The sequence below is a fragment of the Egretta garzetta genome, unplaced genomic scaffold, assembly GCF_000687185.1.
Source record: "Egretta garzetta isolate BGI_Z169 unplaced genomic scaffold, ASM68718v1 scaffold291, whole genome shotgun sequence".
Classification (NCBI taxonomy): Eukaryota; Metazoa; Chordata; class Aves; order Pelecaniformes; family Ardeidae; genus Egretta; species Egretta garzetta.
The window spans coordinates 1,068,818-1,093,774 of record NW_009258783.1 but is presented as its reverse complement, the minus strand read 5'-3'; the positions used below and the strand labels follow the sequence as shown (position 1 = coordinate 1,093,774).

Sequence of the window (24,957 nt, the reverse complement as noted above, 5' to 3'; positions counted from 1 at the left end):
ATACAAACCTGGCATGTTTAATAGATTTAGCATGCCATCTATTTTGCATGCCATATACATCCACTCAGGCAGTACCCTAGTATTCTGAATGGATATTACTGTCATTATAGCATTCATTTTACAATCATTGAGAGGAATAAGTATACAGAAAACTGCAAGGTGGGTTTCCCAGTTCAGAACCAAGCATATGATTAAAACCTAAATTTGGCTCAGATTCAGAACATCATCGTTCTATAAAAAGGAAGTTTAGGCAAATGTTTAAGGCCCATCAGCTGCTCATGCGGTTTGTTAACATGGGCATGTTTTGTATTTCTTTTTTTTTTTTTTCTTTTCACCATTAAATTTTAATCTCCATCTTATCAATAGCAGGTGCTCCTGCATCACCTCACTGCTAGGAGAACACAAAAGACGTATGTAGTGAGGTAGACCGTGACATACAGCAGGTACAAGGAAGACCATTTTTCAGAACATTTCCCTCCTTCTTTAAAGCTGAGAATAATTTTCACCACACAAGGAGTAAAGCAAAAACTCTCACAATGTTGTGTTTGCTTTAGTTTAGAGAAAGTCACTGTTAAGTAAAAATAAATTAAACACATACCATTTGACTTTTCACTATCTGCAGGTTTCATCTGAATAGGATGATGCATCTAAAAACAAAAATGAAAGAGAGTAAGGCAGGTTGGATAGTCATAAAAATCACGATTCATGTTTTTAATGAAGGGCTTAAAGGATACATGATTAATATTAAACATGCTGAAATGATATAAATTCAAAATAACGCTATATTATAGGCTTTTAAGAAAAAATAAAATGGTAAAGGAGCATTTTATAACCAGGAAGATTAAAAAAAATAGATCATTGGGCCCACAGGACTCATATAAAACTTTAATTTGCTGTATCTAGTTTCAGAAGACCTCTAAAGTTACAGCCCTCGTTGGTTTATGGCATGCTTGGTTTCTGTTTTACCAACTTTTTTTCCTTGAGCTCAACCACTGCCAAAACCAAGATGGAATTTTCAAGTAATTTAAGAGCTAGCAAGCATTTCAAACATACTCAGAGGAGTTGAGTTTGACAAATGAACTTTGCTTGTAATTAAAAAAACATGTGCTGATTCTTTCAGGACTGAAGAGGAAGAGACTTCTGCTTCCTGTAATAGCTTCCTATAACTGTTTAGTATCTCCTCTTTTCTTTTTTATTTTTTTTTAGAGTACATATGCATTCATTCATAAAGCTTCCATCACAACACAGCACAACTCTGGCTTCCAGAAAAACTCTTAATACTTCTTCCTTTTCAACTTCTTCCTCCATTCACGTCCCTCTCACCACAAAAGAAACCAAGCTCTGTGCAGCACGCTCCTCTGAACACCACATGGCATCCTACCGTGGCACACTCGGGATGGTGTGTCCTTGGCTTTCACTACTAAGTGATGCTTCCTGTACATTGAATTGTTGATAACTCCAACAAAACTTTGACGAATGGTGTTTTCTGTTGTTTCAGGAATGGCAACACCACAACAGTTGAGCTCCTTCTGATCAGGGTGTGTGGCGTTTCCACTGGACATTGGCTATACCCTATGCCCGCTATGACGGATTCCAGGAAATTTTGTTACAACTTCTCAAAAGCCTTCAGAACTGACCTCACATTGAATTTCAATGTGGGAGATTTTTAAGCTTGCAAAAAAACCCACTTTTCTTTCATCAGGCTCTGCAGAATTGCTGGGACTTGACTGCACAAAACCTTCCGGCAGCAGCAGGGCCACTGCCTTTTCTCTCCTCAGCAATTCCTCACCATTTCACGTGAGCATGAAAAAAAAAATAAAACTATGCTCTTTTTGCTTTTGTGTCATTTTTCAGTGCAGCAGAGCTGAGTATTGCCTGGAAATGTCAGAGACAATTCCATTTTTTTAATAAAAGACTATTATGGCAAGCTTTGGGAAACAAAAACAGCTGAGCAGGAGAGAACATCCATGCACTCGTATCAAATGTGCTTTCAAAGCCGCACAGAAAACCAAATCTGCATTGCTTTTGGTGGAGTCACTTAACCTCCAGGGACACAGTTGCTAGATTCTTTAGAAAATACAAAATATTGCTGTGAATGTTTCCCTAAGATTTACTCAAAGTCCAAAACGCTGCCTGGCCCTGCAAATCAATGCATTCCTTGTACTGCTTGCAAAACTCCCCACTGTGCCCGAAAGAAAAGGCAAAGCCACAAGGTGAATGTAGTCACCAGGATGCATAAATTTGCTTCAATTTTAACAATTCTGTTCTTTTTGAATCATTTGTTTCCCAAATGGACTTTAATAGCCCAGCACTTATCTGCCACCACTCTTATTCAATCTAATTTATAGAAAAAAAGGGAACTTCTGTTGTACTCTGTCTTCTTTAACTAGTGCTTAACATTTATCCTGGCATCAACAATACATTGGGCACTGCAGGAGACTTCAAATTCATGGGAATGTGATGCAGCATGGCCACTCAGCAAGCCAAAAGTGGAAGAAGAAGGAAGGTGTAACTTGCTCCATGAGCCCGTTACAGCTATTGACGTCTCTGCGGAGCAAAGGAGTGGCGAGAAAACAGAGGAAAGAAAATCGAGTGTTGTAAAGCTGGGAATATGCAGGTTATAGAAGAAAAACCCAATCCAAATCCAGACCTGATGTAAACAGAGAATCTATCGCTCTTTCTAGCTGCATTGGTATGCCCCTAAGTGGAGATACTTTGAATAAAGGCAATTCTAATGTTAAAAACCTTTCACTTTTCAAACTGCCAGAACTAGAGAAGCCAACTTTAGACCAAATTCATGCGAAGTTGTTATTTTTGCAGCCCCACGGTCACAATATAAAGATCAGTGTTACCTGACAAACACAGCTACCACATCGGAAATCATCCTCTTCTGTTAGGCTTAATTGCCCCAAGTTCATTAAGTCAGTAATCTGTTATGTTGTAAGGCAAGAGGCAAGATTTAACAAGACACTTTAACTAGGTTTTGACTTGATTTCAAAGGTTCCTGCTAAAAAACCCATGGTTCAAATTCTCTTCGCACCAGCAAACTGAAGTCAGGAGTGATGCCGTTGTGCTCAACAGAATTATATCGTTGAGAAACTAATAAAAGATTCAGACCAGGCCTAGAGGGTTTAAACCACAGAATACCCACGGTAAAATGGATGCGGTACACAAACATGGCTTCGGCGAAGAGGAAGGTGGAAAAATACGTTACTGACAGTTTCCTAACATGAGAGGGCTCGTGTTGAAGCTTGTTTAACCCTGACCATCACCAATTGATACGTTAACAACCTTTAACACTAGATTCAATAAAACATGCCATTTATAACCTGAAATGGGTTTTACAGAGTCACTGGTTCGCATCTCATTAGTAAACTCATTGCTGACCTCTAGAGACAACTGCCGTGACAATACATATTATAAGCTCTCTACCCATAAAATATTTAAAAGTAAGTGTAAAAAAGAAAAGAAAAGGAAAGAATGAGTCTCAAAGAAGTGTGCAGCGAATAAGAAAATTAAAGGGGCAGAGACAAAGGCTAAATAGGTACTATCCTTTCACTCTACAATGAGCAAAAGAGAAAATAATCTGTGCGGTTTATGTCTTGTATAACTGCAGGCTATAAAATAATAAAATAGCTGTGCTTTCCGAGGCCCTCCAAAAGATTATAGATGATATAAACCTGTTTCAAATTAGATGCCACCCACTAGAATCATGTCATCTACCGAAATGAAGGATTTCATGTCTTATCAGAAAGCTGTTATTGTAGCTATACATCACAAAGCCGTACACTTATGGATCTCAAGGTAAGTGATTTCTCAGTATGTCACGTTGTCACGCAGAAAAACAGGAAACATTTTCTTCTGTGCTTGAAGAAAGCTTTGCTTATGAAAAATACAGTATTTATGAATGCACAGTTGCAATTAATAAATACGCAAGAGTGAAAAAAGTAACTGCGGTAAATAATTTATGGACATTAACATCATCCTGTGCTCAGACCCTATAGTAAAGGAGAACAACAGAGTTCTCAGGCAAGCTCTTTCTGAGTATGGGCAGCTTCCCCAGCAAGCACCGTGCACGGGGACATTGAAACCAGACTGGAGAATGGGCTGTAAGGAATAACCTCTCCGTGGCAATATTTTACAGAGCTCTACGGGATGCAGTTGTGCAGCCAGTAATGGCACGACCTCCCTTTCCTATAAGAGCTTTCTATCCATAGGGCTCCAAACACACCATCACCACTGTTTTACAACTGAGAGCAGGCAAATGCCTCTTGCCCCAGGTCGTGCGGTGCCTTGCGGCAGCGCTGGCAGCAAAGCGGAGGCTCCATCCGCTGCCTGCGCTGTCACGGAGGCCATGCAAAGCCTGAGGCCAAGCACGTCACTGCTTCTCCTTGGGTGCATCCCAAGTAGGGTGCTGATGTGGTCCACGGGAACCAAAAAGGAAAAGAAACAGTTGTCAAACATGCAATCCTGAAAATCCCCTGAAATCAATGGGAATGTGGCCACTGGCTATGTCGAGGGCAGCAGCAGGACCGAGCCACAGCCTAGAATTACAATTTACTAGTTACATCTTTTTTTCCCCCTCTTCTTCCTGAGTACATCCCACCATATGTAAATATAACTGCAGTAGTAGAGAAAAAAACACGGCAGAGCAACCCCAACACCTCTCAAAGGCATGCTTCCTCTCCAGCTTTAGAGCCTCAAAGTCATCTTCTCGACAATAATAACGCTACCTATTTACATTCTTGTCAAAGCCATGTGACATCTGCATGGGAGAAAACAAGCTGGCTAAGAGTCTATTTCTGGCAAAAATATTGCAAGGAAATTAGATTAACCTGGGTGGAATTCTATCTGGGAATTTGGAGTCTGTCGTGGTGATTAAGTCATCATTTCTGTCAGATTACTCTAATCGGCTGTCAAATACGATTCCACAACCCCATCTGTAACTTGGCATCCTCGTTATTCAGTCGATGTTACCTTCTGTATACAAAACAAACACCAAACAAGGAGGTGTGTGCAGCCTAGCATTTAGCAGAGTCATTAGCTGTGATTACTATTGTGTGCTTGCACATTGCACGAGGCGATCAGCTTATGGCTTGTTTTATTTAGTCAGGGGATGCTTCAAATCGGGTGTAATCTTAAGCTCGGAGCACCAGGGGTGAATGGGAAAGAACTATCTCCAGGCATGGCCGAGCATGGGATTGGCACGCTCTGAGTCACCGCTGCATCACCAGCAATAGCTTAAATCTCATTTCAGAGTTGTCAGCCCATTTGGTGTCAACAAGGTTTTTGGGCACCTGCTTTTCCATCCATTTTCTGAAGAGAAATGGGCACTCAGATGTTCTAGGTAGGCTAAAGACTTCCCGCGAGCAGTCATTTCTGCGAGTGAAGCCAGGTTTGTAGACTGAGGCAGTCAACACTAAGTGTTCTATATTGGTTGGTTTAATAAGAGGTATTTTGTTATATATGTATGTTTGTCTTACATAGGACTTTGGTGATTAAAAAAGCAGGAAATGCCTTTCAGTGAAGATGAAGGAGCTAATGGGCTCAATTTGCTGCAGCTGTGTTCAGTCTGTGAAATTTGGGTGCCCTCAGCACCTCCAAAACACTGGCCATGTAATTAGACTACAAAAAAATCGTTATTTTACTGTCCATCACAAAACCACCTTCATACAGGATTACTACATCTATTACCAGCTTTTATTCTCCGTTCCTGCCACTGCAGACTGCACGTGCCTTGCTCCTGCCATTCCTCGTGCCTTGATGAAAGAAAACCACTTGTTGAGGAAGGACCCCAAATGCACGTAAACCTGCCCATGCCTTCACCCAGCTCAGGATGTCACTCAAAGACCACCTCCTAAAAGTCTTTTAAAGTTAAGCACAGTGTGACCTTACACCATGGGGTGTATGAGGATGTGTATGGAGGACGTTATCCATGACTCCTCACTCCTTACCATTTCTCTCATCATCTTTCTACAACCCTTTAAAGCCATCAGTAGATTTCTAGAGGTCTTAGCCCTCTTTAAGACCCGTCCCCTTTCTCTCTTCCCTGTCATCTGCCATGGCTACGCATTTCTAGCCATGCCCCAGCTCAGTTTGTCCCTTACCTGTCACCCTCGCAGACCGCATCGTGGGGAAACGCAACACAAAATTGAGATAAACCTTCCCCCAAGCAAAGGGTAAATTTGAAGAATTTTGGTTATTCGAGTAACATCTAAACCAAACAAACCGCAATAGGATTAAATGATAACAGCTTGTGTGTACCTTGGCACTTCTAGCACTTTGGGACTTGCTTCTTGCTAGCATCAATCATTGTGGAAGCCAAAGAGGACTTCCTTCATGTTTTGTACATCTCAGAATTGTAAAATGGCAGGAGAGAATGTGGGAGAGAGAAAAGATGTCAGACCCTAAAATTATTCTTGGGGGAAGGATTATAAATCCATAGACTTTTTGGAAATAGGAAATATTTTTTTGAATTTTGAAAATAGGAAAACCAAAAAGGAAGAAAATGTTAAGGAGCAGCAGGGACAGGCTAAGGGTACAGGAGAAGAAAAGCACCTAAAGAGGCACCAGCATGAAAAACGGTGGGAAAAGTTGTCCTGGTTTTGGCTGGGACAGAGTTAATTTTCTTCCTAGTAGCTGGTATGGCGCTGTGTTTTGGATTTAGTACTAGAAGAATGTTGATAACACACTGATGGTTTGGTTGTTGCTGGGTAGTGCTTAGACTGGCCAAGGACTCCGCAGCTTTCAGCTCTGCCAGGGGCACAAGAAGCTGGGAGGTGGCACAGCCAGGAGGCCCCAACTGGCTAAGGGGCTATTCCATACCATACAACGTCATGCTCAGTATATAGACTGGGGGAAAAAGAAGGAAGGGGGGGGACGTTCGGAGTGATGGCGTCTGTCTTCCCAAGTCACTGTTACGTGTGATGGAGCCCTGCTGCCCTGGAGATGGCTGAGCACCCACCTGCCCATGGGAAGTGGTGAATGAATTCCTTGCTTTGCTTTGCTTGCACACGCGGCTTTTGCTTTACCTGTTAAACTGTCTTTATCTCAACCCATGAGTTTTCTCACCTTTACTCTTCTGATTCTCTCCCCCATCCCGCTGTGGGGGGAGTGAGCGAGCGGCTGCGTGGGGCTTAGTTGCCAGCCGGGGTTAAACCACAAAAAAAATTTACATCCTTCGCCTAACTCTGGCCTGGGAAGGAATTTAAAGTTTTCTCCAAGCTCCTGATCCAATTAGTGAGTGCAGAGTAATTAGACCAGTAGTACAAGGAAAAGAACTTAGATCTCTTCTTGTCAGGTTCCTGAACACCTTCACCAAATCTGGAAGTCAGGAAGGAATGTATTGACCTACCAAAAGACTGGGGGGAAGAAGAGAAAATGGCCCACAAGTACCAGAGAATTAAATGATTTTCAGTGTCTTCAGAGATCATTGTTTTTCTGAATTATTATGTGCAGACACCTCTACATACACCCCTCAGCCCCTTGTTTCAGCTCTTAGCTCCCAAGCTTTTCAGTAGGAGCCTTTTGGAGTAGCTCTTGAACATATTTCTCACATCACTTCAATGCCAACTGGTTTTGCTTTTTCAAGCCCTTGTGACTCACAAGTAATACAAGCTTCCCAGAAGCGAGAGAGGTGTATTTTCCTATCGAAGAGAACTGTTTAGAACAGCTTCTCTAGGGTCAAACTAACTTGAATTACACAGCCAATATCTGGCTACAGCTTCAGGGAACTTCTCCAGGAGCCGGGCACAGTCTCTGAGGCCAAATAAATACTAGTGAATAAAAGAGGCAAGGGACTGCTCTCTGGCTCTTAAAAGAAGTGGTGTGGCACAGCTTGCATTTACACAGCTACACTTCTTCCTCTCCAAACAGGGTGCCCTTGTCCATACTGCCTAGTGGGAACAGTGTCCAGCCCATGTTATTCCCCCAAATATGCCCACACACCGGGCAGGGAAGTGCTAATCGGCACTATGGTCCTGCTTGCTTTACCAGCACAGGCAGAGCTTTGGATTCCCACTATTTGTTTAAGTCATTTACCTTAGTTTATTCACAGGTAAAAGGAACATAAATGTGCATCCATCACATAGATTCTCACAAATAAATGCAAAGCAGCAGCTGTAAATGCCTGAGCAATGGCATAGCCAGAAGATTGTTTGCTGTCATCCTTTCATAAATCCCAATTTAAGGGATTTAAACCGTGTTAGGTAGTCATACAATTTCAGTAGTAGAAGAATGTGGTCTGTTACTTGGCCTCCTAGATTACTGTCAGACACATATATATATATATATATGCATATTTTGGAGAGAGAGTGAGGGGGAGAGAGGGAGGGAGGGAAGGAGGAAGGGAGAGAAGCAGGAGAAAATGAATATTGCTGGTAGGTGCCAAATATAGTTCATGCGGTAATGCATAACATCATTATTTTCTATTTAGAGCACAGAAACAAGCATATAGCTTGCTTAGAATGAATTCCTTGCTTTGCTTTGCTTGCACACGCGGCTTTTGCTTTACCTGTTAAACTGTCTTTATCTCAACCCATGAGTTTTCTCACCTTTACTCTTCTGATTCTCTCCCCCATCCCGCTGTGGGGGGAGTGAGCGAGCGGCTGCGTGGGGCTTAGTTGCCAGCCGGGGTTAAACCACAAAAAAAATTTACATTCTTCGCCTAACTCTGGCCTGGGAAGGAATTTAAAGTTTTCTCCAAGCTCCTGATCCAATTAGTGAGTGCAGAGTAATTAGACCAGTAGTACAAGGAAAAGAACTTAGATCTCTTCTTGTCAGGTTCCTGAACACCTTCACCAAATCTGGAAGTCAGGAAGGAATGTATTGACCTACCAAAAGACTGGGGGGAAGAAGAGAAAATGGCCCACAAGTACCAGAGAATTAAATGATTTTCAGTGTCTTCAGAGATCATTGTTTTTCTGAATTATTATGTGCAGACACCTCTACATACACCCCTCAGCCCCTTGTTTCAGCTCTTAGCTCCCAAGCTTTTCAGTAGGAGCCTTTTGGAGTAGCTCTTGAACATATTTCTCACATCACTTCAATGCCAACTGGTTTTGCTTTTTCAAGCCCTTGTGACTCACAAGTAATACAAGCTTCCCAGAAGCGAGAGAGGTGTATTTTCCTATCGAAGAGAACTGTTTAGAACAGCTTCTCTAGGGTCAAACTAACTTGAATTACACAGCCAATATCTGGCTACAGCTTCAGGGAACTTCTCCAGGAGCCGGGCACAGTCTCTGAGGCCAAATAAATACTAGTGAATAAAAGAGGCAAGGGACTGCTCTCTGGCTCTTAAAAGAAGTGGTGTGGCACAGCTTGCATTTACACAGCTACACTTCTTCCTCTCCAAACAGGGTGCCCTTGTCCATACTGCCTAGTGGGAACAGTGTCCAGCCCATGTTATTCCCCCAAATATGCCCACACACCGGGCAGGGAAGTGCTAATCGGCACTATGGTCCTGCTTGCTTTACCAGCACAGGCAGAGCTTTGGATTCCCACTATTTGTTTAAGTCATTTACCTTAGTTTATTCACAGGTAAAAGGAACATAAATGTGCATCCATCACATAGATTCTCACAAATAAATGCAAAGCAGCAGCTGTAAATGCCTGAGCAATGGCATAGCCAGAAGATTGTTTGCTGTCATCCTTTCATAAATCCCAATTTAAGGGATTTAAACCGTGTTAGGTAGTCATACAATTTCAGTAGTAGAAGAATGTGGTCTGTTACTTGGCCTCCTAGATTACTGTCAGACACATATATATATATATATATGCATATTTTGGAGAGAGAGTGAGGGGGAGAGAGGGAGGGAGGGAAGGAGGAAGGGAGAGAAGCAGGAGAAAATGAATATTGCTGGTAGGTGCCAAATATAGTTCATGCGGTAATGCATAACATCATTATTTTCTATTTAGAGCACAGAAACAAGCATATAGCTTGCTTAAAACAAGTTGTTTCTTTTACCAGAGAACAGTAAAACTGCTGAAATTCAATGACTTTTGGAAGCTTTCCAACTCAGTCATTTGCACTCCACTACATTCTGTGTTTTAAATTCAAGTTAAATTGAACATTAGCTCGAGTGACTAAAAACAATGCCGCACTTTAAAATAATAATAATATTCTAGCGATCCCTTCCACAGTCACCCTGCTGTTCCTCCTGTACATTTACTAATTAGGCCATAAGACTCAGTCTCCTTTAAAAGTTGTACCCTCATATAGAAGCAAAAAAGTTGGTGGCCTCAGGAGTGACAACTTCACTTCCTACGGCTGCTCTGTTAGCAGTTCTATTCCATTTATTTAATTCCCTCACTTCTTACCACCCACACAAATGGCAACAACTCCAGGACACATGCGAGCGGAGATAAGGAAGGGGAGGTATGGCCAAAATTACTCTCTTCAAGATGACATGGAAACCAAAGTGATTAACTATCTTTTCTTCAAACAAATGAGCCTTTACAGAACCTATTCAATCCTAAAAATAGACATTAAGTGGGATTCTATATCTTGTTGGGAATAATGCCTTGGGGATATTTTGTATCATCCATGCTTAAAAAGCAAACCCATTAGACATCTGAGCAAAACGCCAGATATTATTTTAACAGCAAGAGTTATCCATCTCATCTGCAGCGGCAATAACTTTTGTTGACATTTTGCCAATTGAAGTTTGCATGCCAATGGTCCTTTTTTTCCCGTTGCATTAAAACGAGAAGGCACAGAAAGATAACAAAAGTCTCTCCGTGACATTAATTGACTGAGTTTTAACACCCATTCAAGGTAACCGTGAGGAGCAAAAATTACTGCCCAGGTTGCTGAGTGGAAAATGAAGCACGGTGAAGCGGCGAGTTGCCCGGCGTCACGCAGGCCCGGAACGACTATCCGAAGGGAGGCAGCCGAGCTGTCCGCACCGCAGCAGAACCTGAGCTCCTCATGCTCTAATTGATTTCTCCTACTAACACCATTGCGAGGTGCTTACTGCTGCTATCTCTTTTTAGCAGAAAGGAAGGCGATGAGGGAACAAAGGCACGGAGGCTATACGTGATTCATCTGGAATTATTCCACAACCGAAGCCAAGTCTCTCAAGCCAGTATCTCGTGGTTTTATCAGCAGGTATAGGTAAGGCATTAATGAGCGAGTGTAGTCCACACAAGCATTTTTTTTTTTTTGCAATATTACTCCCTAGATACCCTACTCAAGAGGTAATGTAAGAACCTGAAGCAGCGATCCAGAATAGCTGGAGGAACCAAATGCCAGCCAAGCTGTTGTGGGTTTGGGATCTCAGCTAATAACTAACGCAGCCTTGAGCTGCATCGGGTGGATTTGCCCAGTATGACCTAAGATGCCAAGACTCAATTCCCAGCATGACACAAGCCTTACAGTCAGTGTCTCACTGGACATGACTCAAGTGTTCTGAAGCCGTACTTTCTTCCATCTCCCTAGTTGGGCGTTGGCTTCCAGAAGTCAACAGGTGGTTGAGACTTAAAAGACTTTTCCTCCAAATCTAAAAGCACCACCCCTCTCCAGCCCCCCTCCCCCATATTCATATTTGGAAAACAGAACCAGAGCAAAGCCAAAACACGCTACCTATTATCTCATCTTCTACGAAAAGTCTTCCCACCTCCCATGGGAATGAAACAGAGGTCCCTTAACCATCCCAGAAAGGGAACGCAGCACAGCAGACGCTTGTGCTTACTTGAGTGGTCTGCAGAGGCATAGTTCACATTTTGTCTCCTAACAAAAGTTAAATTCCCTGTTTAGGAAGCACTGACTCCTGATGGCACACTCAGGGAAGTTTGCCCTTCTCATTTATGACTTCAGGATCTTTGAAGACTCAAGGTGATGTTCCCACAGGCTGCAGGCACTATTTTAGGGTGCTCATGTTTGAGCCTGGTCCGCACAAAACTCCTCCCTTTCCACATAAATCCCCCTGATTCCACGTGAACATCTAGGATGACTTTTAGAAATTTATCAAGAAAACAAAGCAATCCCCTACCCCCGTCTCCTTCTCCCCCCAAAACACATTCCCAAACAAAACAAAAATAAATCCTCTCTTAGGCTACCAATGACTGTGAAGAAATTTAATTTAAAAGAAAGGTTTTTAAAAATATGCAATGGCTTTTGGAATGCAAAACAGAAACTCAGCTGTGACTGAGGGCACGGCTACCAGGATATTAGATGCTTGTTTTGCAGAAGTTTTATTTTAAGATTTACGCCGTTCTGTGCTTGCATGTACTGTCTCCTCCGTGAGCTATGCTCTGGGAAAACAGCATGTGACTATGCTCAGCAATATCCTCTACCTTTGCCAAGCTGAAATTCAGGAAATAACCCTTTAAAGGGAATGACCAGCGACAGCAACATTTCAGAAAGGCAAGAAAGCATAGTCAGGGGCTCCTCTGTTTCTTTCACAACGTTATCTCACCTACACTTAACTTCTCCATTTTTGGCTTTCATTCAATAAGAGAGAAACCAGCCTCAACCACTCCCCCAGTTTCACATCACAGATTTTTCTGTTCATTTACTAAGCGGATCTTCTGCCTGACTCTTTCTGCAGCACGGAAGGTCACCTTGATCCAACAACACACTTGGTCTCCTCTTCTGACAGAAACTAGTCTATTATTCGCTACAAAACTAAATTCTAGGCTATGGGATTTTAATTTTTTTTTTTTTTATGTAAAGCTTTTTTAAAGTTCTCGTTGGAAAGCTTTCATATTTGCATTACAATGTACCAGCAAGAACATCTTATAGCTAAAAAGTATGATTGAGGTAAGTCTAAAATAAGCCCCCAAAGCATCCAAATTACAACTTCTATTGAAATTCTACCTTTTAAATTAGTGCAAAGGGTACAATTTATTGGAAGAGTTGGCACCAATGGTGTGGGGCTGCTGCCGTTTTCACTGAGCGAAGGTGCAGAGCAGTCGCCATCCAGAATACGTCTTGATTCCCAATTCCCACCTCTCCAGCAGTCAGGCAGGCAGCCAAATTCCTCCCCGTTACCAAACACAGGCTAATCCAGATTTCTTCAGAGGTCAGATATGAGCCCCAAACTACTTGTCAACACGCATGCCTCTTTAAATATTGCAGGGAATAGCCAAAGCATTCAGGTAGAAAAGGGGTTTTGAATGAAGATGTCCAAACTCCGACTCTCCTGACTGAGATCAGCTAGGGTAAGTCGTACAGTTTTATTGTTTAACCAGCGGAGCCACAATATTTTACGCCAAATGAGGATATGGCTCATAAATTCTATTTAAGCTCTCCATGAGCTGAAGTTACAGGAATTTTCCACAACTATCCAGTATCAGCATCCAAATAAAAGCTCTCAGTGTTATGCCAATACTCCGCAGTGGCGAAATAATCTGGCTGGGGAGAGAGAGTGAAAAAAGATAGCTCGATATTTGATCCATCTCCGAAAACAAAATGTTACTGCAGTCTCCAGCCACAAGTGTACACAAACACACACTGTCCACACGAAAATACATGCAATTACAAACAGCACTGAGAATCACATTAAGTAACCATGTAATTTTTAACCACCCGTTGCATGAACTCATTCTCTTTAATCTTTTAGCATCTCTGTAGGTAATGTACTTTGCCAGTGCTTTCCCTGGGATAAAGAAAGCATTTTTTATTCATACTAAACATGCAGCATACATTTACAATGCTAATCTTAAGGAATAATCATGTATTTCAATATTTCCCTCAATAGGTGCTTGGGAAATTAAACGAACAAAAAAATAAATGGGCAACATCAGCAGAAACAATATATTTTTGAAGAATGAGTCCGTTCCAGCTGGCTGTGGTATTTGGACCGAGCTGTGATTAAGCTTTCATTAGTAAAAGGGACAGTATCAGGAACAGTAAGGCCAAAATCAACCTGCCTCCACCCATTTGCAAAGCTCTGAATTAGCATCTGACCCCAAATATGAAGCTTAATGCATTTTCCCAGAGACCGGGCCCCTTGATTCCCTCGAAGAAGACACCAGCATGCTTCGTTTAGTGACTGGAAATGCCAGCATGTGAAAAGCTGCCTTCTCTTACTCATTCTTTATATTGCTATTCTACTCAATTAGAAGTTTTCTCTGTGTTGTGCCCCAGGAGTAACCTTGCCTAAAGGTCAAAGAAATCTCTTTGCAGAGATGGCTTCAGGTGGAACAGCTGGAGGCCACGGAGAGCTATCAGGAAGGTCCTCTGATAAAACCAACTGAGCGCAAAGCTCTTACATCATTCATCCTACTGGCTCCAAAGGTAACATTTGGAGCTACTGGGAAGTCTTGAACTCCCGGTTTCTTGGTGTATGCTATTTTTTCTGAGCAGGGCTAATGCAGCCTGGGGGCTGTTGCAGCTTCGGCGAAGCTAGCGGAGGGCAAGGAAAGCACAGGGGAAGACGGCACGGGTGCAGAAAAGAAATTTTCACCAAGTCACACCCTCTATTTTTGGCCTTCATGTCAACAGGGAGGAAGACAAGTGCCAGACATGAGAGCTGTTAGCTAGCAGGCTTCTTTTAACCTGGGATAAACCCGTGTCATTCTTTGCAAAATGAACAGGGTCACAAGAGGCAACCCTCAGAGCACCCCAGACACAAGTGGATAAGCACAGCGTTTAAACTGACTGTAGCTCTTACTTACCAACACCTTTCCTTCTGGTTAATCAAATATTTTTGTACAAATAGGACGATTCTATATTCACACAAGCATAACAATCTCTTTCACTTCTTAGCAATTGCAGAAAAGAGATGAAAAAAATCCAGTAGCTCATCTTGAATGACTTAATGCCAATACAGGATTACTGCCTATCATATATTTTCTAATTCTTTCCTACCCCAAATGCCCCTAAGGATTGGGATTTACCTTTGTTTCTTTTAGAAGATTATTCTAATTGGACAGATACTGTTTTTTCCTGATACTGATAGTTTTATTTCACCTCTTATGATGGTAAATGCTCAGTTCTGTATACAATCAAAAATAATTCCCATTTATCACTGGCAATACTTGGCCCTGGAGGAAATAAATGCACCATCTACATCCATGCTGCTGTGGATGCTTGGCAAGGTACTCCCGAAACAGCATTTATCCTCTCTGTATTCCTCGCAATATTTGAAATGAACATACTGTATAATAACACAGCACATTTTCCTCTAAGGTATTGTCATGAATTGGCCACAAAATAATATTAGTTGCTGTCTGGTGGATACTTGCGCAAGTGATGGTCTAGAACACAAATTCCCTTCAATCATTTGAGCCATTCACAGCTGAATGGAAATATAAAGGTATCGCGTACCTCGCCTCTCGGCATGAGGCTGTAATCCCATTGAGAGATCCTGGCAGCAGTAAGGAACACCAGAGTGTTTTGTTTATTTTCACGGTGGAATTACAAGCTTCACTTATGGAGGTACCTGACTTTCACTTCTTAGTTTAAAACTAATCTCATCCTCTGATTAGCCACTTACTTCTCACAATCTTATTTTCTTCAACCCAGAAGCCTACATTCTCTATCTTGAAATCAATGATAAGGCTCTATTCATACTTTCTTACAGATCGTTACAGACTTCCAATTATTCCTTTCAGACATGAGCTTCTTTTTTTTTCTTTCTTTCTCTGTCTTTTTCCCCGTGTTTCGCCTTCAGAAGAGAAAATTTCCACTCGCTGCAACTTGTAATGGTTGCAAGTGGGATTGGGTGAGCGTTCCTAGAATGAATGACAGACACAATGTATTCATGAGATTCCCTGATACGTTGCAAATTCCATTCGGAAAGAAGCAAAGTTGCTTGTTCTAACCCCTGCTTGCGTATCCCCCCCTCCTGCGATGGGAGATAGCCCAGCTCTGAGTTACAATAGGGCTAGAGCTGGGACTGACTGCCGACTGCTTTAATGCCACTCTTAATGACAACTTGTGAAGATTAGGAAGTTGTCAGAATCAGATATCAGCAAAAGCTCCAGCTTGCTTTGTGAAGGCAGTCTGAATTAATTAATGGGTAGCTTTCCTTTGATATCGCTTTGATATTTGGCTGCAGCTGGATAAAAATCAACCACAAAGGAAGCTACATTTTGTTTACCACTGCTTAAGACTCTGTTTAGTTCAATGTTTTTTTTCTTGTGCAGTTTTTGGGTTCTTTTAACTTCCCTGGCACAAGGCAATAGAGATAGGCTTTTGCTAATAAATGGAGTTATGGTGACATGTTTTTCAATGACTGCTTCTCTCCGCTCCTGGAGATACTCAGGCTACATTCTGGGAGCAAAGCCATTACTGATTTCAGCAAAGCTGCAAGTGAAAAGATGGACGGTTCCAAAAGTAAGACAAACATCAGCCGTGCCCGCTCCGGTACGGCTTTTCCTGTTAAAAGGTATTTAACACTTCAGTGATATTTGCTCTCTGTTTTAGAGGGCACTGTTCGCTTGCTCCATACACTGACAGCCTGAAATATAAGCTCTGCAACTACGGGTCTTCCTTAACTTCCCAGGGTGGGAATTCACAGCCCACTTCAGTGTCTGTAAAGGTTTTGGATTTCTACTGTGACAACTAGATGGACATGTCTGTGCCCCAAAGGGGTACTGGCTCATCAGAGGATGAATCCCAGCGTATTTCTAGCAGCCCCAGTGACCCTGCTGGCTAGAGGAGAAAGGATCGCTCTACACACCACAGGGGCAGAGCGGACAAAGAAGTGACTCTTCCAACTAAGCGGATGAAGATGATAATTTCTTCCGGAGAATGAGCAAAAAATCAATTATCTCTCTGGGTCTGCAAAGAGTATTTTTAATTAGGCAGAATATAATTGCCCTAAGTGTGTTATTAGAGCAGGAGGCTCAGTCAAGGCACCCAGTTTCATCTGGTGTTCCAGGATGTATTACGGGGTTTCTAATGACCACAGAGAAGACAGAACTTGTGTTTTCCCTCTCATCACATTATGTTGTCACATGCGACAGCATGATGCATCTAAACTGCGTGGTTCATCACCTGACTGAGATGGGAGAAAGCTAGCTAGGGATGCTTCCGCTTCCCACACCACCATGGGAGTACAAACACCAAGCGAGGCAACGCTGCATCCCTTGGATGGCGATGCACAAAGCCGCGGAGCACACAGCAGAGGTCTTGGAAAGCGGCAGCAGAGCTCACAGGGTTGGACGCAATGGCAGAAGGACGCTGAACAAACAATCTCTCTCTCATAAACATGCCACGAAGCCCGGGCTCTTTAGTCATAACATAACTCAGATCCACGGGCGCCAAACATTGCTATCGAGGCAGGTAAATGGCATCCAAGGGCATCTCTAATGATGTTACTTCCTGATGCCTGCAACATTGTTTATGATTTGCCTTTCTAATTTCACTGTTGTAGGAGTAGTCAGACAGCTCAGAAGGCTCCCTGAACTAGTTTTTCATTACGAAGACAATTTTAATAGCTTGTGTCATGGTGCTAATGAGGCTGACTGAAGCACCTGTACTTTCTGTTCCGGATAACAGAAAACAGCTAACACCAGCAGGAGGATAAATAGCTGTTTAAGAGAGTGCCTGGGCTATTATCCTTAGCTAAGCATCCCACCTAAATCTTGGTGAGCTTTGCAATACCCTCGAGTACTCCAGTGATGGTTTTCTACGCTGAAGTGCACAGCAAAAGGTTCTCCAGTCAGTGATTTTTGGATACCCAGCTTGAAAGTGATATCCTGTGAACAGATCCTCTAGCCTCGCTGAATAAGATGGTCTAAGTTGGACATTAAATTCTGGCGGCATTTTGCAAAGTGATGACCTCAACTGTCTGGAGTTATGGAAATCGGAGGTAAAGCCCAGTGTCACATGCCAGAACAATTTGGCCTTTTGGGGATGGGCTTCACATTAGGGAATTTTTCTGAGGTTAAGCCAGTATTATGTGTTACTTAGTTTCCATCCCAATATTATTATACTGTGCACACAAAGCTGTGCAAAAAAAAAAAAAAAAATAATCCTGAATTACTCCAAAAGAGCAATCTAAAAAAGCTAGCGTGCATCTAACTGCATTTGCAGCTGGGCTGATGTGCTCTGGCTTCTCATCAGATCTGCTACACAAGGGAAAAGCAACAGCCTGATACGAATGTCTAGGATCTGAAACAGCTCACTGATGCCCATACCCTGTGCAACCTCCTGACATACCCCAGGGGTCAGGCTGGGGCATCGCCCCCCAGGTAAGGCAGATCAAGGTTTGGCCTTCTCCCAGTGCTTCAGGTCAATGGATCTTCCTGCATTTCCCTGTTCTTGGAGAGTATCTTCCAAGCGTTTGAAGCTTTTCCAAATAATAAAAATACTTACTAGAGCATGGACTCATATCCAGATATCACAATTCTTCAGTCACTGCCCTCAGTACTAGGCAACCAAGTGCTTTTACGTGCTTTCTCTCAACCCCAAGAGAGTTTAATATTTTCATACACAGTGGAACAGCTTCAAGAGAAGAAACGGTGACCTCCAATCTCAGCTAAGTCCAGTGGTGAAGGCTCTGTTAGGACAATTCAAGCTAAATCCTTACAACAAACAAGCCAGAGAGGATATGAACTGCATTCTCCTGCACGCCAGAAAGCTGGCCTAATGATCAGGCTGTACGGGAAGGTGAATCTGGCCCCCATCCTTCACTGAGAAAAAGGGACACTATAATTATGAATGAAATGTTTTGCTCAATTTAGAGAAGTTATTTTCACTTAGGCAATATTCCCCTCTCCCTCTGCCTGCACAACACCCACCGTTCTGCCATTAAGCTACAAGTTCAGCTACTTACAGGGATTTTGTTGGGCTCCTAAGTCACTTTTTACTGCTTTATGAATTCAGGGCTGGTGATCCATTCTGTGTTTCCCAGTAATGGTAGATGCAAACCCAACCTTTCTACTAAGGTACCTGAATTTAGTGCAAATTTTGATTTTTCATCTACGTGGCAAAGTCAGTGCAACGTTTTTTGAGGGGCAGAGGTGGAAGTGGTGCATTTGCGTAATGAAAAACCACTTCTGAGCTGGACAAAATGTATCGTTAAGTGGTTCCATTTGCATAGTATTTTAAAGGAAGAAATGGGCCAGATTCACTTTCCCAGCATCATTCAATGTCTTATAGCTCAGTTCCTAGGAACAGGCACTCCCTGGGAATTCTCCGCTTTCCCATCAGGTTATTTTTATCATTTAAACAGTTCTAGACTTTTCAGATCCTTCATTAAACAGCATTTGGCCATGCTATATGGGTACTGAATTAGTTTAATTTGTCATCATAAATCAATCACTCCAATCCCTTAACTAACTTAATTGCTCCTTGAATTCCCTTTCTGTTTGTCAAAATCTCTCAAAGTCACTGATATCTCATATTCAGGCTATTATTCCAGTCATATTGGATGATTACCTTTTTATTACAGGTAATTTTTACATAACGTTCACACAGTACTGGCAACTCATAAGGCCTAAAGCAGAGAAGGGAACTGGATAGTAAAACATTACTCCTGAAAGGAGTGTGCCAGGATATTCATTAGAAATGAACAGAGCTCATGATGCAAAGTGAAAATCAGAAATATATTTGGTTTTTTGCTTCTTGTTGGACAAATGGCATTTTACCAGAAAGTGAACATGGATTCATAGTATGTCGTCATGGATGCCTGCATTTTGAAACAGATTATGCTGAAGGCTAAATAACGTGCTAAACCAATTCAGCACAGTGCTGAGATTTCTCTCCCATGCTCCAAGCCCTTAAGCCCCATGCACCCAGAGGGGCCGTGGTGCTGCCGCGCCGATGCATGTGATACCCAGACCGTGACATGAGATACCCACACCGTGGCACGGAGCGAGATCAGCTGTGTTTTACACTCCAGGTGAATCCTGAGCTGGTCTGAGGGGGTGAGGGGAAGCCCCAAAGCGGACTGGCATCGTGCCGACGATTTGTCAGCCTGGTGTCGGGCAGAACGAACCCTACCGTGAACAGGCACCGAAAGAGAAGAATGATGCAAGTTCCTCTTTAAAAATCAGGTTTTCAGATTCTACACCCCTAAATGGACCCTTAGGTTTCCTTACAGACAGTGTAGAATACTTAGGAAAAATATCCCTCTAGGGAAGTCCTGTTTCCCTATCACGTAAATGGCATTTAGTAAAACCAGTAGTGATTCTTATAATGTAAAAACCAAAAAATCTTCCCCTTGACAACATCTGGCAAAAAAAAGGAAGCCATTAATATTTTACAGGTCAGTTAGATCCTACAAACTCCACCTTGCTTTTAAAATTTTAAGAGCTTTCTCAAAAATTGTATTTCTCCATTGTTAAACCCTTAATTAAATTGATTCATATAGCTAATGTCCTCATTTCATGCCAGAACTTCAATACAAAGGGTTTGCTGCTGCTTGGAATATGTATATCCCACCTGAAATAAGAACAACATAAACTATTAGCCTGTTAAAAGCATAGGAGTGCTGAGACCTAAATCAGTGTGGGCTGTTAATTATTTCTGTGGTAAACTTAGCTATATAATATATATGCAAAAATATACATATAGGCAACAAATAATCATTGCCGTGTCAGATGAATCTAACTTCAAATACATAACAAAAACTCCAAAGAGTTTTAGGTGTAGATTTTACAGATTCCTATCAATTCCTGACTTCAAATAGCTTTTGCGGGAGACTAAAGGTGTATTTACTCAGCTGTTGGGCTCCAAGAATTTGACCAAAACGTAGTGCTCTTGTGTCACCCATCCACACTTAGCTCTTGCCAGGAAATCCTACCCAATTCACTAGCTCGCATAGCAGAGCACATGCAGTTTTTAAACTAATGCATGTTAAAACTAAACCAAAGCAAAAATGTGAAAAAGGCAGCCAAAGCAGGCCCTGCATACAGCTCTTCGAGGTTTGCCCTCCGTACAGGCACCAGTTTTCACTAAGCAGCACATTAGAACACAGGGGGACTGAGATTATTACATCTTACTGAAGGTTTAGAATAAATTTAGATAAAATGAATTTATTGGATTATTTTGTTTAGGGAATAGAAGTTAAACACCTCTAAGAAAGCCATGAGATTCTTAATGAAGATGAGACTGGTTAAGGCCTTGGTTCTACATCTCATCCCAAAGAAGCACATTTCTAAGATCATTATTACATCCAAATTGAGGTTTTCTCTCTTCTCCCTTCTGCCTTTTAAAACAAAATCCAAACCACCGTTCCAAGAAAAACCTGACTGTAAATTGAATAATACAAACCACATCCCTATGAGCTAGGAGATGAGCTATGCGCTTGCATGTTATATTTCAAAAGACACATCTGGAAATTCACGTTGTTCATTTACAAGACGTAAAAGCTACTTGTGATGCCAGCACCAAGTAAACAGAAGAGAACCGTCCCTATTTCGTTGATATGTATCATATATATCAATACGCCTGTATTTCTTGAACATTGTCTATCTTCTTCTCTGCCTAGAAGCAATCCTACCATAACAAGTGATATCTAAATATATTTTGGGGGAAAGATAAAAGCTCCATTATATGACAAGGAATATTATGACTAACGGAGAGATTATACTAATCATGAGTAAAAAGAAGACGTTTGATCCTACTTATGCTGAAAGTTTTTAAAAATTTAAAAAAAATCTTTTAAATGAATTTTATCCTCAGGAAAATGATTAAAACCAGAAAAGCCTTGAGATGTCAGCTGGTGACATGTTTTTCTTCTTTATCTTTCTTTTTTGTTGTTGCTGTGAAAAAAAATCTGAGCGAATACAGCAAAGTGCATCATTAACTTCTTATTAATTTTATAATACAAAGGCAATTCAGTTAAAATAGTGGTGCTGCAACTTTAAATTACAGAACTAGCTTGGTATTTAATGAGAGATTTAGCACAGCGGGGTTTCTGTTAAATTAAGTTGTGCCTTCACATCACAGTGGGAAAACAGGTGTATATTGGTTTAGAATTATGGAAATGTTGACTAATTCCAAGGCTTGTAATCAAACAGCAAGGCACCCTGCAATATTTTCTTCCAAGATTCTGCATTAATCATTTATGTCTGGTCTTATTTGCTTCATGTCCACTAAAAGGGTACAGCTCAAAGGAGCAGATAAAGTGCTCGTGTTTTCATGTCTCTGTTAAGGATGAGGTCCACGCAAAAAGTAGATATAGAAATGGAGCACTGCAGGCTTTGCTCAAATACCTACCTAAATTAGACTGAACGTGCAGTCTTGGAAGGAGGATAAATTTCACACGAAACTCCCACATTTTTGGCCTCACCAGTACTGATCCAAAACCTGCTTACCCAGCCCCGTGGAGTGGGTCTGCATTTAAGAAATGAAGAGACTGAGCCCAGAAGTAATCTGGCCTCTGTCATTTAATGAACATAGAGGTATTCCCCTCCATGCTTCTGCAGCAGTACGGGTTATACCTGTGTGCAGGCAAAATGCAGGCGAGTTCCAGCCACCGCAGCATCCCTGCAGCCCCCTGCTCCTGCATCTGCCATCATCCTTGCCTTCCACTAATAAATCACCTGCCTTTGCCTCAGATTTTCTTCCTGGGCTGTTTAAAGATGCCTCTTATCTGATGCATGGTGGTGTTACAGTAAAAGTGGAAGGCACGGATTCTTTTGTTTCCAGGAGACATCTTATTCCTGAACCACCTCCATACCATACCTCATTTACTGGAAGCAAGCTGACACTTGATGCCCAAATGAACCTGATCCAAATTCATCCCTTGTTGTAACTCTGCCAGAAGATTGCTTCCATTTGCTCTGAGACTGTTTCACACATGAACCTATCCACTCCCCATTCCTTCTCGTGTGGTGAAAGCTGCTTAGCGGGCCAGAGCCAACAACATGAAAATTGCTAAAATTCATCTAAGGAGAACCCTGCTAATGTGAAGTGTTTTCAGCATGTGGGCCACCACTTTAAAGTGTGCTTAAATGAAGTTATTTTGGGAATAGGCAGATGCAGCATAACAGTATCACCATATATGCTGAATGTCAGCACACAGCATGTGCAAAAGATAGAATCTGCTATATAATATATGCTGAAATGTTCTCAAAGAGAAGTAACAAATCTGTGTTTGAATCGCTTCTCTATATTAGAGGTGCCCCCTTAAGAAGCAGGTATAACAACTTATCTCAAAGTAAAATCTTAACATCTCTGGCAGTATCAGGAATATTCTTAAAGCCCGAGCCCCAGAGTCATGGGAATGTAATTTTCATGTTTCTTTAAAAGAAAAGTTCGTAACCTCACAGTCAGGACACAAAAACACAGCTTGGAAAGATAAGTTTTAAACAACAAAGAGCTAGAGGTAGCATTAGAAAAAAATATTAAATTTTTGAGCTTCATTTAAAAAAAAAACCCAAAGGTACAGTAGTCTTTTTAACTGCTGCATGCTCGTTAGCTGTACAGAAGTGGAGAAGAAACGATGCCCTGCTCAAGTAAGATGCGATGCAGAGCTGAGCCAGCTTTGCCACCTGTACACGGGGAGGCCAGGGAAGGAGGCTGCCCCTGCGAGACACCCGCTGGGATAGCTGAGATCCCTCAAAACACAGCAGCCAGCTCCTGCGGCTCAGGGAAGAACAGAGGAGAAAACAAAAGGACTTGGCTTCTGGGGGGAGGGACGCGAAGATCTCATGGTAGAACTTCAGGGTAGGGTTCCTCACCCTACCTGGACACAGGGATGCTGGCTGGGCAGGGTGCTGCTCCAGCAGCTTGGGACCACCTCCACTGGAGTGTCCATCCTACCCAGCCAGCCAGCACAGCCACTTGACTCAAAGCATGCTGGAGAGCAATTACACACGAGTTGGGTTAAGTGCAACATTAGCTGAATGAGGTTAGAGAGCATTCATCCAAGGGCTGGGCATTTCCTGACAGTGGGGATGGGAACCAACAACTGGGGTTGCGGAGCCAGAGGATGATGAGATTCAACCTGAGCTCTGAAGGCATCTCAAAGGGATTCGTGCCTCAGAGCCTTCCTTCTTCTCTGAGGACGGCACACTCATCCTCCACACCCTCAAAAGCCGAGCTTGCCACTGGGAGGCTTGTAAGGTTTTGACGTTGTCCCTTGCAAGGGCCAGTTGCTGGAAAACATCACATGAATCTGAAGTGCCACAATTTTTATTTATTTTTATTTCCCTGTAGCTGGTCTACCTCTGCAAATTTCCTACCACCCCTTCCAGCTTTTTCACTTGCAAATGATGCAGGACTCCTATTTTACCTCGGTGAATTAGCAGGACTCACGGGTAACTATCTGACATTCTTCTCTGTGTTGGGCATTTCCATGACAGATGAGGTGGCTTTCCTAACAGGAGTTGCATAAAGTGAGCTGGCCAGATGTGAATTTTTCGAACACATAGCGTCCAATTTCACATACAGCACATAGGAACTAAAGGAGATATTTGCCATATAGCTGTCAGTCCAGTCAATACTCTATTTATTTATCTAGTGTTGTATACATTTATTTATTCTTGTGTCTGTAACCATACACTCCAACCATATACTTTAACACTTCCCCTACATCAAGAGCAAATACACCTCCATCCTTTACATTTTTCCTTTCCCATCCCCAAAGTTTTTGGCTACGTTCAGCAGAAGAAATGAAAACATTAGAACAAGAAGATTTCAGAGTTGAGTCATCCAGTTCCCAGTGATATATTTCCCTCTGTCTGAACCACTGTAGGATAACACAACCTACAGCTTGTACAACACAACCACAGCTGTTTCAACCACTGGTGTGAAGTATCAGTGAGAACAGGTTGCTAAGGAGAGGTGGTGGCAGGGAACAGGGTGACACTGTGTAAGCCGCTACCCGGTACCACTCTCTTCGGTGCAGCCACCACACCAACACAGTCAGGTTGTTTAGAAAGCATGTGGATAAAGGCTGCATTTAACAAAGTTGGCTGTATTTTGTCTTTTCCTCTTCTCTCCCTTTTCAAACTAGAAATCCCAGTGGTGCAGTGTTTTCCTGCCATATGTTTTTCCTCCTCCCCCTTAAATAAAAAAAAAAAATAGAATCTACCTTGCACTTCAGTAACTGC

General features: G+C 42.2%; 1 protein-coding gene across 4 annotated transcripts in view; it reads right to left on the bottom strand.

Annotated features, from left to right (window-relative positions):
• Window positions 1-24,957, bottom strand: part of CELF2 (CUGBP Elav-like family member 2) — a 206,624-nt gene that overhangs the window by 75,604 nt on the left and 106,063 nt on the right. For all 4 annotated transcript variants that reach the window (XM_035889161.1, XM_035889160.1, XM_035889164.1 and 1 more), the window contains exon 4: window positions 599-647. In XM_035889161.1, coding sequence (XP_035745054.1) covers window positions 599-647 — 49 coding nt within the window. The remainder of the gene's footprint in view (window positions 1-598; window positions 648-24,957) is intronic.